Source organism: Equus quagga, unplaced genomic scaffold (assembly GCF_021613505.1).
Source record: "Equus quagga isolate Etosha38 unplaced genomic scaffold, UCLA_HA_Equagga_1.0 203_RagTag, whole genome shotgun sequence".
Lineage (NCBI taxonomy): Eukaryota > Metazoa > Chordata > Mammalia > Perissodactyla > Equidae > Equus > Equus quagga.
This window is the reverse complement of record NW_025798627.1, coordinates 2993325-3011498: the sequence shown is the minus strand read 5'-3', so window position 1 is coordinate 3011498 and position 18174 is coordinate 2993325. Positions and strand designations below refer to the sequence as shown.

General features: G+C 41.8%; 1 protein-coding gene across 8 annotated transcripts in view; it reads right to left on the bottom strand.

Moving 5' to 3' along the window:
- Positions 1–18174, bottom strand: part of LOC124233492 (serine/threonine-protein phosphatase 6 regulatory ankyrin repeat subunit B) — a 291043-nt gene that overhangs the window by 21540 nt on the left and 251329 nt on the right. For all 8 annotated transcript variants that reach the window (XM_046650630.1, XM_046650631.1, XM_046650625.1 and 5 more), the window contains 5 exons: positions 15064–15135; positions 8647–8848; positions 4606–4693; positions 3447–3564; positions 1663–1879 (listed from right to left, as the gene is read on the bottom strand). In XM_046650630.1, coding sequence (XP_046506586.1) covers positions 1663–1879; positions 3447–3564; positions 4606–4693; positions 8647–8848; positions 15064–15135 — 697 coding nt within the window. The remainder of the gene's footprint in view (positions 1–1662; positions 1880–3446; positions 3565–4605; positions 4694–8646; positions 8849–15063; positions 15136–18174) is intronic.

The following is an 18174-nucleotide window of genomic DNA, read 5'->3' as shown; positions in this document are numbered from 1 at the left end:
AGAACCAATGACAAAATGAGGACTGTAACGAAAACGTAACGAAAGGTCTTAAATCACTATCGCTACAGCACCAAGACAATCTTTCTGGATCTAACAATCATAGTTTCTCAGTGAAAACCGTAATAGAAGAATTGAAAATGGAAAAATATAGAAGCAGAGTAAGAAATATACAGGAAAATATCCATATAACGTTAAGAGTAGGAGACCTTCTTAAACAAGACTGGAAACCTAGATACATAAAAAAAAATCTGACAGATTCAGCTACATAAAAGTTCCAAAGTTCAGACATCACAAATTAGGAACAAAGACAGACAGTAGACTGAGAGAGAACATTTGCAACACACAAAACACACAGAGGATTCATATCTCTAAGACAAGGTTCTCCAACAAAAGTATGAGAAAAGATAACTCAATAGAAAAAAAAGGAGCAATACATGGAAAAGGTAATTTCCTGAAGAGGAAACACAAATACCTAAAGAAATACACAATTAGACAGGGACATACAAATTAAAATAATGAGATACCCTTTTTTTGCCCTTCAAATTGACAAAAATAGATATCATCCTGGGCGGGCAAAGGCTTGGGGAAATAGTAAGTTTTATACAAATGTTTGGTAGAGTCATAAAATATGATATTCTGTTTTGCAAAGTAATATGGTATGATTTATGAAAATTTAAAAATATACATGCCCTCTTTTCAATAATTTCACTTCTGGAAACTTATCTGACTCAATTCAAGCTACCATAATATGAACACATACACTGCAGCATTGTTTGTAAAAGGAAAAAAGCCCTTAAAACGACCTAAATGTCCATCAACAGGCATCTGGTTGAATAAATAATAAATTCTGGTACATTTATACGTCTATATCCATCTATCTATCTGATATGAAATAATACAACTATGAAAAAGATCAATCTGTATTGATACATATTCACTTATAAGGTATCTGCAATAGAATGCTAAGCAAACAATAATAATAAAAGAAAGTTTTAGAACTATGTTACATGATTCTAGTTTAAAAACATAGATGCACATATATTTGTATTTACTTATAGTCTCAAGGGAAAAATTATGAAAGACACACACCAAATTACATCAGAAAGTGAGTTTGGACACGGAAACAACTTTAGACACTTCAGTATTTTTGAAATGTTACGATTAGCATGCATTTCTTTTTCACTTAAGTGAAATAAAAATTTTTAAATCTCTCAAATAAGTGCAACAAAATAAGTGGGAGACTTGAGATATGAAAAAGAAATGCCAAAAGACAAATCATGCATCTACTCGTAGTCAGTGGTGACAGGTTATTACATCATGTTCTCTTTGTTTGCAGCTGTATTATTTTAATTCCTTGTAGGATCTCTGCTGATCTCATGTAGATCAGAAACCCTGATTGAAACTTGTAATTTCAGCTCATTTGAAGTTCTGATTAGGACTTATGTGTTACTGATTAACAAACAGGGGGAAAGTGAATTTTTACTCCATTAAGGCATCACAGCAGCCATGAAGGGAAAAATATTAAAAAAAAAAAAGTCTCTTAAATGCAGAAAGATTGGAAATCGTAGTTTACAGCATATGTTGTGTTCTCACCTCCACTGAGATCACAGTGGTGCTGGGGGAGGAAGTCTACTGGAATCAGTCAAAGGACAATCAACTCACCATTGTAACAAGCCCAGTGCAGCGGCGTGTAGCCTTGGTTATCTTTGAAAGAACAGTCCTCCTCGGAAAGTGCCATCTGGAGCAGCTCACTCAGCCATGTGGCGTGGCCGCGAGCCGCCGCATAGTGCAAGGGGGTCCTCCCTCTGGAATCTTTACAGAGAATCGACACTTCTTGTTCCAGCAGCATTTGCACACATTCCTCGTGTCCCGTCATAATCTGATGCATTGCAATTAAAAACACAAAACAATTCTCAAAATGGCAGAAAATTCGGGAAGTGAAGCAGTTGCCTAAGTGAGGCTGGCTCAGAGTAAGTGGACATATGCCTGGACCTTAAGGGAAGCCGACTCTACCCCACTCCAGAGGAGAGAAACAGAACAACCCCAGCAAGATCCATAATGGAGAAGTCTGTGTGAACACCAGCATTCTGGAGACATGTCTTGACTCTCCAAACATAACCGTAAAAGGTATCATGATATAGTGAAAACATCAGCCTTAGAATCAGGAAAATGGGAGTAAAATCCTGGCTCCCCTTATAAAACTTGGACAAGTCAATTTGCCTGCCTGTGCTTCATTTTATTGACCTGTAAATGGGACTGGTAATAATGACTTCACAGGTTGTTGAGAGGACTAATGAGATAAGGCATGCAAAGGCTCCCAGCCTGTTACATGGCCCACAGGAAGTACCCAAGAAATAAGAACTATGGGTATGACACTGACCACTCAGAGTTCCTCTTCTTTTCATTGACCATGGTGTTTGGCACCATCCCCAAATAGCAATTTTATGATTTCTGCTTTTGTTTCAGTTAGTTTATTTGACATGCTTTAAAAAACAGTTCAGCAGATGTGTAAAAGAATTGCCCACAGAATACATACTTCAGCAGGAAATACATGGGCCAACATTTGCAATAAAGAGCAATGAGAAATAGCATGGTCACTCAAAACTACATAATCATTGGAATAAATGATGACACCTGCACACAGTAATGGCGCACTGAAAAATGATGGGGCAGAAAAATATTTAGTGACATGGAAAAAGTCCTTGACACATTAAGAGAAACAGAAGCAGGTTCCAAATAGTGTCTTCCGTATTCTCTCTTTTTAAAATTTACAACAGGGGCCGGCCCGGTGACACAGTGGTTAAATTTGTACGTTCTGCTTCTCAGCAGCCTGGGGTTCGCCGGCTCAGATCCCGGGTGTGGACAAGGCACTGCTTGGCACGCCATGCTGTGGTAGGCGTCCCACATATAAAGTGGAGGAAGATGGGCACGGATGTTAGCTCAGGGCCAGGCTTCCTCAGCAAAAAAGAGGAGGACTGGCAGTAGTTAGCTCAGGGCTAATCTTCCTCAAAAACAAAAACAAAATAAAATTTAAAACAAATCTATATACAGAGAAAAAAAGGTTGGTGATACATATACCAAAAAGTAGTTATCTCCAGGAGGTAGGATTAGTGGTGATTGTGACTTTTTTCTCTGTGCTTTAAAAAAATATTTTGCAAATTTTCTATGATGTGCATGTATATTGTAATCAGAAAGCAGAACCAATTCCACCAAAAGTAGGAGTTCATATATCTATGATTACAATCTAACATGAAATTGCAAGAGCAGGACCTAAGTTTACCTGCCATTATTTCACCTTTGCAAAAGATTTTGTAATTTCTTTTTCACTAACTGAGGTTAATTGGTTACCTTAGGAAACAAATCTTTTTACTAAAAATTCATATGGGGAAAAAAAGAGACAAGCTCAATACAAAACTGCCTGATTAAAGCTGAGAAGATGCACGTACCCCTCTGTGTAGAGCTGTGCATCCCATGATGTCAACAGCATCTACATTTGCTTCCTTTTCAAGTAACAATGAGACAGCGTCAATGTGTCCATATGCTACTGCAAGCATCAGTGGGGTTCTAGGGAAAGAAAGAAATTAGGCTTTTAAAAAGAAGATTAAAAAACATACTCATCACTTCCAGTGGGAGGACACCTCTCTCTCTCTCCCCTCTTAACAATTACTTAATATTTTCTGAGTGTCCCCAGCTTGCTATACGCCGCATGGAACAAGCTATGTGTTCTGGTCTCTAACGGCCACATGGAAAGGTGTCAGTGGAATGATCAATACAGGTGGGGCAGGAGAAGGTTCTTTCTCAGAATGGTCACATTAATCCCATCATTCTCAAAGCTATGTAGCATTTACTAACTATCAATTGAGTAGGGAGTCTGTGTATATAGAAGTGAGTGTATTTATTCTGATGCTTCTATCAGAATAGTTCTAGTTCCGTAGTTTTCTATGTTGGACTTCCGCTCGAGATTTCATTTGAGCAAAGCTTCATTGCCTTAAGAAAAGTCCAAAAGTCAAGAGGAACGAACAGAGGGTGCGACCCAGGAGGGGGAGTTGTAGTCTGACTTCAACACTCACTCATCTACCTGGGATGAGTCATGAGTGCTTTTCTGCTCTGCATTTCCTATTTGTAAGAGAAGACTGGGTGGGGAAATGGGCTAACAGATGGAAAATACTTCGGAAAAACAGATTCAGGAAGGATAAAAATATGAAGGATTTTTATGATAGAGAGAACTTTTTGAGGTCTGTCCTATTGCCATTATTATTTGAAAAAAACGGTAATGCAGCAGCTTTAGAAGAGGGTAAAAATGGATAGAAAGAAGGAACAAAGGAAGGAATATTAAACAAAAAAAGGCTAGGACACATGGCCACAGACATAAAAAGCTGACTCTTTTTCACCAAGATATACACGCACATGGCCCACATACTTTTCTTGGACATATACTCCAGCACAAAGCAACCTCATTATTCCAGAGCCCTCATGCACGAATTTCACCCAAATACAAACCCCCAACCTAGAATTCAGCAGTCAGCCCTCCTCCCTGTTTAAGACACTAACGAGTTACCTGTTGTGATTGAAACATCAACCCCAGGCCAAGCGTGAGACACTTACTGTCCTTTGGCATCTTTCACGTCAACCACTTCCGGGTTGTCTGCAATTTCTAGTAACAGCCGCAAACACAGTGTGTGACCATTAATTACTGAAAAGGAAAATAATGGACATTCTTTTAACAGACCAACCATGCACACACCCCTCCAAAGTGAGATTTACTTGGAGTTCAAATCAGTGGTTTCAGTTGTTGGTGACGGACGTCCCCAGGTTTCCAATTCACACCAGCTGTTGGGCACAGCTCTCTCCAATGTTTATGCCACCAATCCACCTGACGCCTTCTTCCTCTCAGGGCACTTTGGTCCTCACCTAACTTTTTCCTGGTTCCTGTATTGAGGATTTTTTCTTGAATGTGACATCTTTTCTTATCTCCTTGGATGGGACTGAGAATCTCTCCCCACTTGCCAGTTACCCTTTCTGTTCCTCGAAGAGAGTCCCCATTCCATACAACTATCCTGGTCCAGCCTGCCTCCAGCCCTTGTTAAAAAGGAAGAAGGGGGAGGAGACGGGAGAGGAGGAGCAAAAGAGGAGCAGGAATGGGATGGGAGGAGGGGGGTGGAGGGAAGGAAGAGAAAACAAGTTTTGTCTCCTTTTCCTGGTCGTTTTACATTCTGAGGGAGACATTTCAGCAATAGTTCTGACTGATTAGCGGTGATTTAAAGCAAAACCCCAAGCCGGAAAGGGGTACTGAGCCGCGGGCTCCTGCTCATCGACTGACTGGCACTCTCAGGAGACTCCCAGATGGCCCCTGTGGCTGGAGGAGGACTCAGTCTCAGAGTTCCTCAAACCACAGCCCGGGCTTTCTCTGCCCTCCAGCGTCTCCGGCCTGCGGCGGGCGGCGCTCCGGTGGCCTCCCACTCTTCCATCTCCTTCGCCCCAGCCCCTCCCCTCCCTCCCCTCCCCTGCCGAGCTCTGACTCGGCCCCTCCTCGCCCCTTCCCAGGCCTCACCCTGCCCTGGCTCCCGCAGCGGACCACTGGGGGCTAGCCAGGGGCAGGAAATGCGGCCCCAGAGCTGGGCTGGCCGTGAACGACTGGGGTGGACCACGTGCGCACGCCATGTGCGCACCAGGCAAGGTGCTTCTTTCAGGTTGCGGTGCCACCGGGGCTGGGAAGCAAACCTAGAATGAGAATGCCCCGGGGTGAGGTACTTTCCTTCAGCTTGTTGAACGGAACCCACAGTCTTACAAAAGACATGGCTTTCCGCTCAGGGAGCTGGATAAGAACAAATATGTTTAAAATTCCAAACGTGACCTTCTCTCCTCTCTGAACAATGAGAACACCATCAAATGCGTTGCATTTACCTCACTGTGGATGTGGAGAGAGAAGGGAATAGAGGCAGCTCTGTTAGGTTGATAAAGCGCTTCTAAGAGCTGCGTTTTACAGTCCGTTTTATTTCGTGCCGGTCGTGAGAGAATGCTAATTGAACAACGACACATTTTTCAGGGACAATACATGTTAGAATTAGCTCACATTCATAGACACCACTCAGATTAACTACAGGGAGAATGCCCACACGGTAGACCATTGCGTTCAGCCCAGTGTCAGCAACATTCCGTTTATGTATCTCAGGAGGAAATTTTGTGGACTGGAATACAGACAGTGTATTGTTGTTGCTATTGTTTTGTTTTGAAAGTCACATTAAATCTGTCACTACTGGTAGAATATGCAAGGCGTTTAATGCATGCTTAAAAGGAAACGACTGCAGAGGAGTGGCAGCTAAATACCACAGTGATGGGTTGATGAAAGTGCAGATACAACGTATTTTGATTGATTCCTCTTTCTATATTAATGTGATATTCTTTAAGTACTCATAATCATAATAGTTCCAAGGACGTTTGATTTTTGGCTAGACAGAAAAAGGGGGGGAAATCGTCTAAGTTCATCTCACTCACCCAGTATGCCGGAGAGCAAATCAATTTCTACAGTAGCATTTTTTTTAGGGGGGGGGGTAGGGGGCAGGCTTGTACAGTAGCTTTTTGAACTTAGCTAATAGCCCTCAGGTAGATATAATTCCCCCTTATGGTAAAAGTATAGCCAAACTAGAATTCTCATTGGCTTCTAACACGCTACATTTTTTCCAATTGCCTTCTAGCAAAAAGATGTGAACATCTCCTTTAGCTGCGCCCTGCCGAGTCCAGCTTTGTCTCAGACTCAGCTCAGCCTCTCCCTGGCTATGAGTGACAGACAGCCATTTTTCATGCTGTTCAACGACCACAACTGTCATTGCAACTATCTGCGCCAAAACCTCTAGGATCCACCCTGGCTCCTGCTCCTCACAGGATCTGAAACAAAAAAATTGGCCTCTCGAGTGAGTTGGAAAAGGTTCTGGATAAGCAGATCCTCAAAGCACAGGCTACAGCTTCTGTACAGAAGACATTTTGTGGAGAACAGTCAAACCACAGCTTGCTGTGCCTCTTTCATGAATGACAGGAGGGAAATCCAAAAGGAGTGAGTCATCTTGACCACTAGGGGGCTCCATTGACCCATAACCTATATCACAGTAAAGGAGCGACAATGATTATTTTTCATTGTTTATCTGTTTACAAGGGCGATTTTCCACAATCAAAAAGGCCCTTTGTAATTGTCAGGAAGTACATGATAACTAAAGCAGGATGCTTGCCCTAATAATAGGCAACTAACCTTTAAAAAGAGAACTAAATTTGAACTTTATAATAATACCAAGAATGCCTAGGGAGCAAAAAGATTAAATGTGATGGGAAATAAGAATTTGTAATTTAACCATACCAACCATTGCTGACCTCACGGCTCAAGTTTTTTCCAGGAACAATCATTTCCAGATAATTAGACAACACCATGTTTTTTTGATTTCTATATTGTTTTTCTTCAGTGGTTTGGAAATTCAGGGATGTGGATGGAAATACTTCCACAAGGTCTAACATTCTGAGAAAATTTTCCCAAGTAACAAGAATTATAAAGTCTTTTCAAAACTGTCTTCACACCTTTCCTTCCTCAATACACCCATCATTTCACCGTGTAAGACAGTTATTTCTCCTTATAAGACTTTATCTACCATCCTGATCAAAGGCTGGTCCTTGAATTTCCTGATCCCAAAGGTATTTATGCCTTAGCAGAGCTAAGGACTCTTCCGCATTACCTTTATGTCTGTGCATATGTCTGGAAGTGCCTTGACACAGTTTTATTTCATGTGCATTGAAGAAAAATCCCAGAAAAGGCAATTACTTAAATTTTGATACATACATGCACTTTTTAAGAGTCTCTATTTTTACACCTGATGCATCAAGAATCAAGCTAAGCAAAAGCTAACAAGCAGCATTTAGGCTGGCAGAATGAGATACTGATTAGATTGCTATCTGATGACTCCTTTTATGAAATAGCCCTGAAATATCAATAACTTTATGCTTTAAAATGCTGTATGATTTTGTTCTATGTGACTTATCTGAAGATCACATTACACCTTGGCCTTTTTTTCAGGAATTTTGTTACAGCCTTTGGTCAAATGTTCTGCCCTCTCTTCTGAGCTAAGAAGAAGGCCAGATGGAGCGTGGAGGATTTTTAGGGCAGTGAAAATACTCTGTGTGATACTATAATGATGGATACGTGTCATTATACATTTGTCCAAATTCATAGAGTGTGTACAACACCAAGAGTGAACCCCAGTGTAAACCATGGACTTTGGGTGAATATGATGTGTCAATGTAGGTTCATTGATTGCAATAAATGTATCATTCTGGTGAGGGATGTTGATAAAGGGGGAGGCTATATATGTGTAGGAGTAGGGAGTATATGGGAAATCTTTGTACCTTCCTCTCAATTTTGCTGTGAGCCTAAAACTGATCTGAAAAAACAAAGTCTTTAAAGAAGGCCAGAGCCTGTGTGGCCAGAGAACGTCAATCGTCTCCAAGTGGATAGTAGGCCAAAAGCATTTTGGAAGAGTGTGAGTATATCTGATAAAGAAAGAAAGCATATTTTAAAAACTAGGAGAAGAAGACGCTGACATCCTTTTACACAAACTTATAAGTAGGCCACAAAAGTAGGGTAACCAGACTCTTAACAAGACCTACCTGAGGCATGAAGTGGGGTTCTTTTGGTTACATTGTCCTTCACAAAGATGGATGCGCCCTGATTGATAAGTGCTTCCACACATTCTGTGTGTCCCTTAAAGGCAGCCAGATCCAGAGCAGTGCGGCCTTTCTCGTCCCTGATGTCCAGGTCTACCAGCGACTGCAGAAGGACCTCCAAGGCCTGATGGTGCCCATTGTAGGCCTGCAAAAAAGAAATCAATGACTCAAATTCCACAACAATCCACATGAGGGGCTAAGTTTCCAAGGTCACAGATGGAGACCACTCCAAAGAACACGTCAGAAAGATGCTTGGGATAATTATTGAAACACAGGCAAACCAGAGAGTTAGACTGAAACATTATAAAGCATAAACCTCATAGTTACATATAAATTTCTTCATGTTCTTTCTCTTTTGTCAAATAATTCGCTCCACTAATTAAAAGTAATACATAAGGCACTAAATGTATCAATGTATTCTTATATTTATATCTATTGATCAAATAATCTAATACAGACTAGGAGCTGTATGAATTAATATATTCTTATATCTGTCAGTTCAGTTCTAAACATATTGACATAATCAGAATATTTTTTCAGGAGACTTTTCTCTTAAACCTGGAGGAAGAAACTGTTAAAAACATTGTGGACTTTGTAATTCAACAGAGGCATACGGACCCTCTGTTACAGTCCAGCACTGTACTAATTTCTAAGCACGTGACTTGGCGAGTTTCTTAATTTCACTCAGAGTTTGTTTCCTCATCTATAAAATGAGAGCAACAAAAGCTGCCTCCCAGGGAAGATGAAAAGAGATAAAATTGCACAGGCTTTGCGTAATATCTTGAGCATCGTGGATGCTTCCTCCTGTCTCCTTTGTTTCTTCCAATGATTATAATGAAAACATAGAAACAATTATGGAAATATATTCCATGCACCAGTGCCAAGTTCAGACTTACTTTGAGTTCCTATGCTATGTTAAGGATAAGAGTCTTCATACTACCAAAAAACAAAACTAAAAGCCAGAAAGATAATTTTTATTAAGTCTATAAGATAAAAAAATGTATACACACACACAAGGCAAAGGACATAAAAATAAAAACGAGACAAGGGATAAGGATATGGGGGCTGGGAGGGGGAGAAGGGGATGGTGGCAAGTCTGTACCCTCATGTCTCCTGCACCGTGTGCTTCTACTGCAGTGACTACTCAAGGCACAATTTATTTGAAACAAGGCTTAGCATAGACAAACGACTAATTTCCTTAAAACACAAAGAGCTCTTACAAACCATTTTTAAAAACTAGGAGAATGTGGGAAGGGCCTGAAAAGGCAGCTCACAGAAAAAGAAATATAAAAGGCCAATCAACCTATGGAAAAATATGTACATTTTTAAGGTACGATTTTCAGCTATCAGATTGGCAGTGATTAAGTTTGGTCATGTCCAGGATTAGTTAAGACATGGTGAAAAAAGCCATCTTACACTCTGTTGGTGGGAGTATAGATTGATGTGATATTCGTGGAGAATAACAAATATCAAATCAGAAACCTAAACCCCTTCTCTAGAAGACTTAATATGGAGATAAAGTGATTTGACAGAACTATGAGGCAAGGAGGTATTCTTCTTGGCTAACTTCTAGACTATTGCTCTTTTATTACACACATCACCTTCCTTTTCTTTTCCTTTTTTTTTTTTTGGTGATGAAGATTGGCCCTGAGCTAGCATCTGTTGCCAACTTTCCTCTTTTTGCTTGAGGAAGATTGTCACTGAGCTAACATCTGTGCCAATCTTCCTCTATTTTGTATGTGGGACGCCACCACAGCACATCATTACTCTTGATGAATGGTACGTAGATCTGCACCCAGGATCCAAACTGGAGAATCCCAGGCGGCCAAAGCAGAGGGTGTGAACTTAACCACCATGCCACCGGGCCAGCCCCCACATTGCCTTTCTTGAGACAGGAAAATAAATTCTTGTATGTCTACTTCTCTGATTTGTACTTGCTATACAAACCGTACCGGCAGAGGATTGCAAGCGTTGAGTCTACCCTAAATTCTGAAGCAGTAGCTAACTTTAATTGAGCGCTTGCTGTATGTCAGGCAGCACTGACATGTAGCACCTCATTTAATTGTCACAACAATCCATGGTTTGGATTCTACCGTTATTCCCATTTTACCAATGAGGACACGGAAAGGCAGAGATGTTAGCCAGCTCTCCCAGGGTCTAGGAAAACAGAATTGGCAACTTATAAGCTGCATGCATATCTACAAAGTACGAAGGCTGACATATTTAGAGTTAATCAAGAGGAGACACAGGGGACAGTGAAACGTGTGCAGGAGGGAGGCCAGTGTGAAGGAGCGAGCACTGTTGAGAGCCACAGGGTCACCTCGCAGGCACCAGGGTAAGGACTTAGCCTTACCCTGCACTTTCTCCTTTAATCCTCACAACAAAAAGTAAACTCGTTAGCATGTGTTAAAGTTAAAGAGGCTGAATATTAAAATGAAATGGAGTGAACCCTGCTGGAAATTAGTAAAGCTTCAGAATTCCTGTCCTTACTTTCTTCCACACCAGGCACTTGAAAATTCTCTTAAAGATAGAATGATTGAAAGGCCAGATTTACCTATAGAATCCCCTTGTCTCTTCCTGTAGTCTGGCCCGCAGCTCTCAAATCTTGGTATGCATAAGCGTAACTATACAGAATTGGAAGACATAAGACTATGTATACTAAACTTCAAGGGCAATTTGAGGGGAACAATAATAATACAAGAATTGTCATTTACATTCACCCTTCAGAGCTTAACCCTAGAAACAAACTACTGTATAATGTGGAATTCTATTTTGTGGCTAGATGCATGATTCTGTCTTTAGGCAGTTAATATGGTTCTTGGAGTACACGAAAAAGTATATGATAAAGCTTTAAACTCTCTGAAAGAGACTCAAGTCAGGAAAGGAGATTGTTCTCATGTCAGTAGCACACGATGAAAACTGTCCTGTTTCTCCTTCTACGCCCATCCTAAACCAGGTCTTTAGTGGGTAATTCCACAAATAATTTCTGAAATAACTAAAGGAGGAAGTAATCACACATAAAACCAAATATGCTGGTTCAAAAAGCATGTAATATTTTGGCTTCCAATAGACAACCTAATTTAAGCCTTCACCAGAGGTAGCAATCAAACATTTTAAATTTGTTTTATGAAATATCTTTACAAAAAAACCTCATTAGGTAACAAATAATTCTTTAAAATAATTAATTACTTTGAACTTTTTGGATAGGAGCTGGGGGCAACGAGGAGACAGAATTCGGGATCTCAACAGAATCCATGAAACAATAGGTCCATCTGGAAATCCTGACAGCTGGAGCCTTTCATTTGCATACCCTTGTTTCTTGATTTAATTTTTTCAAGTAGATGAAATGCTTATGAAATTCACTGGGGCTGATAACCCTGGAGACTTGAAACCTTCAGCCAGGAAAGAGTAACTCAAAGCAGGTCAGGTTTCCAGTGGCAGTCAAGGTTTGGGGGCATCTGGTTCTATTTCATTGCTAGAATGCTTCCAGGGAAGAAATCATGTGCCTTGGGTTTTCATCAAGTTAATTGCTGAAGAGGCCCCTGGAGAGGCTAACGGGCATACTTGTGGGGTTTTGAAGCAAATAATATTTTTTAAAGTGTCAGCATTCAGAGGGCAAGAATAAAGTAGTTTTAGAATTAACCCACTGCTATTACCCCATCGAAGTCACCATCCTCATTGCTTGCCTGGGTATCTTGCTTATGCTCTTTGCTTCTTACAGTTTAAACTCAACACAGAAGCTAAAGTGATCCTTTCAAAACAAACGTCGTATCATATCATCTGTCTCCTCAAAACCCTCCAACCGGTTTCCTGTTTTGCTCAGAGTAAAAGTCAAAGCTCTTACAATGGAGTACGAGGCCCTCCCCCGACTCCTGCACCCTCCACGACCTCATCCCCACCATTCTCCCCTCACCACGCTGCTCCAGCCACGGGACCTCCTTGTGGTTCTGGGAACATGCCAAGGATGCTCCTACTCCAGGGAATTTGCCCTTCCACCCAGAATGCTCTCCGATCAGATATCAACATGGCCAGCTCTTAAGGTTTTGGTTCAAATGTAAGATTCTCTGCTCTGTGAAATACGTCCCATCCACCATCTCAATCCTCTACCCCACTGATCTGTCTCTAGCACTTGCAGCACTATTACCGTCGGTCACGCTATATATTGACTTGCCTATTGTCTCTCCTAGACTGGAAACTCTACAGGGACAGAAGCTGGATTTTGTTTACTGCAACATCTCCAGCTCCTGGAACAGTGCTTAGTACATACACAGTCAGTCTATGTTGAATGAAAGAACAATATTAATGTGAATAATAGTGATTATGAAGCCAGCTGATCGCACACACGTACCAGGAACTGTTCTAACAACTTTACGTGCATTAGCTCACATCACTCGCTAGGGCCCTAGGATGGAGGTACTGCTGTTCTCCCATATTATGGGTGGGGGAACTGAGACACAAGAGGTTAGGTGCTTGGTCAAGATCACACAACAAACAAATAAATTATCAAATTGGAAAGGGTTTGGGGATTCTTAATTAACTGACTCCTTTTAATTTGCAGGTGGGAAAAGCATGTCCAGGTGAGTTGCTAATGAGAAGATTGGTGGCTGGGACTTCCTCTTTGTGTGTACTTGTTAGGTCCCCGCCAGCCGCAGAACTGTCAAAGCCCAACCCTTTCCAATATCATACCACCCAGGGCACCTAGCATTACAGTAAGCACTCAACAATAATTTTTGGAAAAAAAAGAATGAGAGATGATAGAATTTTTGGAAGCTAAGCAAGTCTCCTCTCAGATTAGCAGTAGACTTGGCAATGCAATCAACGCCACTTTCAGAGGCCAGGAGGATTCTGAGATAACCTTCCACCTAGGCCTCGCTGGGACAGCTCACGCTGTTTGTGAACCCTCAGCTTTGGGGTAACGACCCCAGACATGGCAGATGGCTGGGCAGAGATTCCAGGGAGCAACCTGTACTAAGAGCCAACTGGTATGAAGGTTTATATATATGAATATCCCACCATCCATCCACTTTGCCCTCTAAGTTCATCTCCGGGAACAAAAATTAATGCACATTTTAGCCTGATTTCACTGGACTCAAAATGTATGTATGTGAGTGTGTGTGTGTGAGAGTGTGTGACAGTGGGTGTGTAGTAGATACGCTGGTGTGTGTGGCAGAGGATGTGTGAATGGAGTGTCAGCAAATGTGCTGATGAGTATGTGAGGAGACAGGCAATGGAGGGAGGGCTCCACATCCTTGGGGGATGGCCTCGTCCCCTCTCACCTTGCCTGAACGCTTATGCATGCCCATTAATAAAATGCTCCTACCTGCTCTCCAAAATCTCCATCTCAGTATTTCGGCAGAATGACATTGACGAAGTGCTTACGTGTGCATCGTATTAAGTGGAATCTCCTAACAGTTACACATAGAGACCCAGCCCCTTCCCACGCTTCCCAGCGTCCAGCCTCTGGGTGCATCCAAACACCATCTTTGTGGCTGTGGACTGAGGCTCACAAGGCAGCAGCCAGCTGGGCAGGTGAGCTGGCTGTTGCTGGCTGTGGCTGCCAATCTGAGAGAGGTTCTTAGAGAACGGCTCCTGACTGCCAACTGTTAGCAGAACACGATCTGACACAGACTGGGGGTGAGCTTCCCAGCTTGGTCCCCCCGCCCCATGGAGGGTTTGAGGATCGCCGCCGAACTGTTGCATTTCCCTTCAATTACTGGGACATGGAGAGGAAGCTTTACTGGTGACGGAACACCTCCTCTTCCCTTCCCTCCAGGACGAGACTCCGAGCCTGAACCCTCCTGTGGGAGCCAGATTTCAAGCCCAGGCAGAAAGAGCAGAGTTGCAAATATGCATGTGCTCATCTTGCTTTCACGAGTTTGTGCTTAAATCTCTCACAAGTTTTTAATGTGGTGCTGGATTATCTGTAGGTTGAATATTTGTGTATTGTTGTCTATAATAAATCTCTTAAACTGAAATGTTTTCTTTGAATTTCCTCAGTTTATTGATTTAACTACTAGATAATAGTAATTTTAAAGATTGTTTAAATTTGTACCAATCATGTATTAAGAACACCGTGGTAAGGGCTTTATGCAAATCATCTCTTTTCCTTTGCCGTCATTTTACAGATGGGGAAACCAAGGCTCAGACAGGGTCGGTAACGTGTGTGAGGTCACCAGCGGGTGAAGCTGGGATTAGAAGTCAAGGCTGCCTTGCTCTCTGCAGAATGCACATTTACCCATGTACTATTTTCTTTATTACTTCTGACTACATTCCTATGCTTACATGTCAAGAGCAGCCAGGTTTTAGAAACATTTAGGTTCTTTTTGTAACAGGCAAAGCTGCCCACAGCATCTCACTTACAGCTAAGTGGAGCGGACTCTTGGTAGCACCGGAATCTGAGTCTTCAAAACCACTGTTGGTTCTCTCCAAAAGCTGTGGAGACGAAAAGAAAACAGCATGTAAGGGCAATTTGCAAAAGGAATCCTACTTGATGGATACTAATGTTGGCATAAATGAGAAAGGATGCTTCAGAAACTTAAGAAATTATGAAACTTATCAGCAATATAAGAAATCTGATAGAGCATATCTAAAACAAATACGTTAACTGAATATTTCAACTTCTAGATCATCTCAGCATTTGCTATTTAAAAAATGCTTTCACCGCCAGAGAAAGACAAAACCATATGATTTCACTCATGTGTGGAAGAGAAACAAACACACAAAGAGAACAGTTCAGTGGGTACCGGGGGAAGGGGGCTGGGGGTGGGCACAGGGGGTGAAGGGGAGCACTTACGTGGTGACAGACAAGTAATAATGTAAAACTGAAATTTCACAATGTTGTAAACTATTATGAAACAATAAAAAAAAAGGCTTTCATACTTGAAAAAATGCTCAGCCCCACCAATCCAGAAAAATAATTCATGTTAAATCTACTTTTTACCTGGCAGATGGTAATAATGAAAAAAATTACAGTACCCAGGGTTTATTCCATTAGGAAACACACATTTACTGGAGATAGTGTTGAAAAAGACACATCAAGCTCCCGTTCTCACAGAGCTTACATTCTAGAGAGAGAAAGCATAGACACACTGATACGCATCCACATAAGAAAATACCTGGGAGTGACACATGCTAAGATGAAAATAAAATGGGGTGATGTGATATGGAGTGACTGGGAAGTTACTTTAGCTGATGGTCAGGGAAGGCCTCTCCAAGGAAGTGACAGTGAAAGGGAGATGTGAATAAGAAGAAGGATTAAACCAGTAAAGGTATGACAGGAGAGTCTGGGAGAAGGGAGCAGTCAGTGAAAATGCAAGTGGGGACGAACATGGTGAGTTCAAGGACAGACAGGACAGTGTGATCAGGACGGGATGCTGGGACGCTATGAGGAAAAAGACATTCTCATGGACTCCTGGTGAAAGAACAAATTGTTAAAACCTTTCTGAGTGATCTGTGCCTAGCTTTGACCCTAGGAATTAATTCCCAATAAATAATTAGCCAAGTGCATAACAACATACACATAAAGAGATTTATTCATTCAATGAATATTTGATGAATGATAACCAATGTGCCCAGACACTGTTCCATGCACTGAGAATTCAATAATAAACAATATATTAAAAAACACATTTTCCCATGGAAGGGTGGGGCAGACAATAAAAGAAAGAAGTTTTATAGTTAATTAGAAAGTGGTAGGTGTTACAGAGAAAAATGAAACAGAGAAGGAGGGTTTGGAGGGCTGGAGGGGAGGGCAGTTTGCAATTTTAAATAAGGTGATCAGGGCAGGTCTTACTGAGTAGGTGATGGCTGAGCAAAGTCTTGAGGGCAATGAGAGAGCTTTGTGTATATCCGGGGGAAAAGCATGCCAAGCAGAGGGGACAGCAATTGCCAAGTCCCTTAGGAATAGGTGTGCTTAAGAATATGAAGGAGACTGGAGCAAAGTGAGTAAGGACAAGAATGACAGGAAAGGAAATCAGAGAGATAGTGGCAGTACGGGTGGTGGTGTCATACAGAGTCTTGTGGGTTGTTGTAAGGATTTTACTTTTATCTTGAGTGAGGTGGAATTTCACTGGAGTGTTTTGAGAAGAGGGGTGACATGTTTTAACTTTCAGGACTCTAGGGAGGGCACAGAGACCATTGAGGAGCTGGGGCTTTAGTCTAAGAGAGAAAGTACAGTGGTGTGGACCAGCAGGGAGCAGTGGGGATGGAGAGAAGTAGTTGGATTGTGGATATTTTTGGAGGTAGAATCAACAGAATTTGCTGATGGATTGAACATCAATGTAAGAGAGAGAGAGAAACAAAGAATGATTCCCAGGTTTTTGTCCTAAGCAGATGGAAGGATGGACGTTCCATGACTTGAAATGGAGACGACTGTGAGTGGATTATACGCAGTGGGGCAGAGCAGAAGTTCAGTTTTGGAAATGTTAAGTTTTAGATGTTTATAAAGCATCCAAAAGTGCATGTTAACCAGGCAGCTGTTGGTTACATGGGTGTGGAGTTCAGGGTATTTAAAGCCAAAAGGTTAAATGAGATGAGCAAGGAAGTAAAGTAAACAGAGAGGAAACTGTTTCCCAGGACTGAATCCTGGGGCACCCAACATTGAGAGTTGGAGCGATGAGGAGGAACCAGCAAGGAAAGTTAGACTGAGCAGGTGAGCGAGAAGGAAATTAAGGAGAGCATGAGGTTTTGGAAAACAAGTGAAGAAAGAGTTTCAATGAAAGAACAGGTAGCCATATCAAATGCCCTGATAGGTCAAGTAAAATGAGGCCTGACAATTGACCACTGGGTTTAGCAACATGGAGGCTCCTAGTGACTCTGATAAGAGCACTAATCAATACACTGCCTATAAAATAGAAAAAGAGTAAATAACTAGCTATTGGGATGGGTTAAATAAATTGTAGTGGTATATATCACCCCTTCAGAGAAGTGATCCTTTAAGTTCTTCCTTGTACAGTGATGTATCGAAAAGGAATGAAAATCCAATACCCAAAGCCTTGATGTGTGGTGAATATGGCGGCATTCAATGTCTACTCCAGCCTCCTGACTGATGGGTTTGGGCTACCCTATACTGCAGAGGCTGGACAGCTAAAAATTGCATTTCCTATACTCCCTTGAGCTAGGATTCCAGATGTGATTTAGGTTCTGCTAAGTAGATGCACTAACTTGAAATTTTGAAGACAGAAGTGAGGCTGAGGAGATCTCTGTGATTTCCGATAGCGAGAACAGTAGTGGAGACTTTGTTTGTCTGTCTTTTAGTTTCCTGCGTATAGCCTACTAGCTTAGTGAGGTAGGGAAGCAAGATGTCCATTTTTTGGCACTGTGGGTCAAGCAGATGCTGCATGATTCTAGGGCCAACAATAGTGGCAGTGACAAGTCTGTCCCTGCATGTTAACCAGGGTGAGGTGTCTACGGAGCAGCCATTTGGAGGTGCTTTCTGATTCTCTGTCTTCATGATGGGGGAAGGGGCAGCTG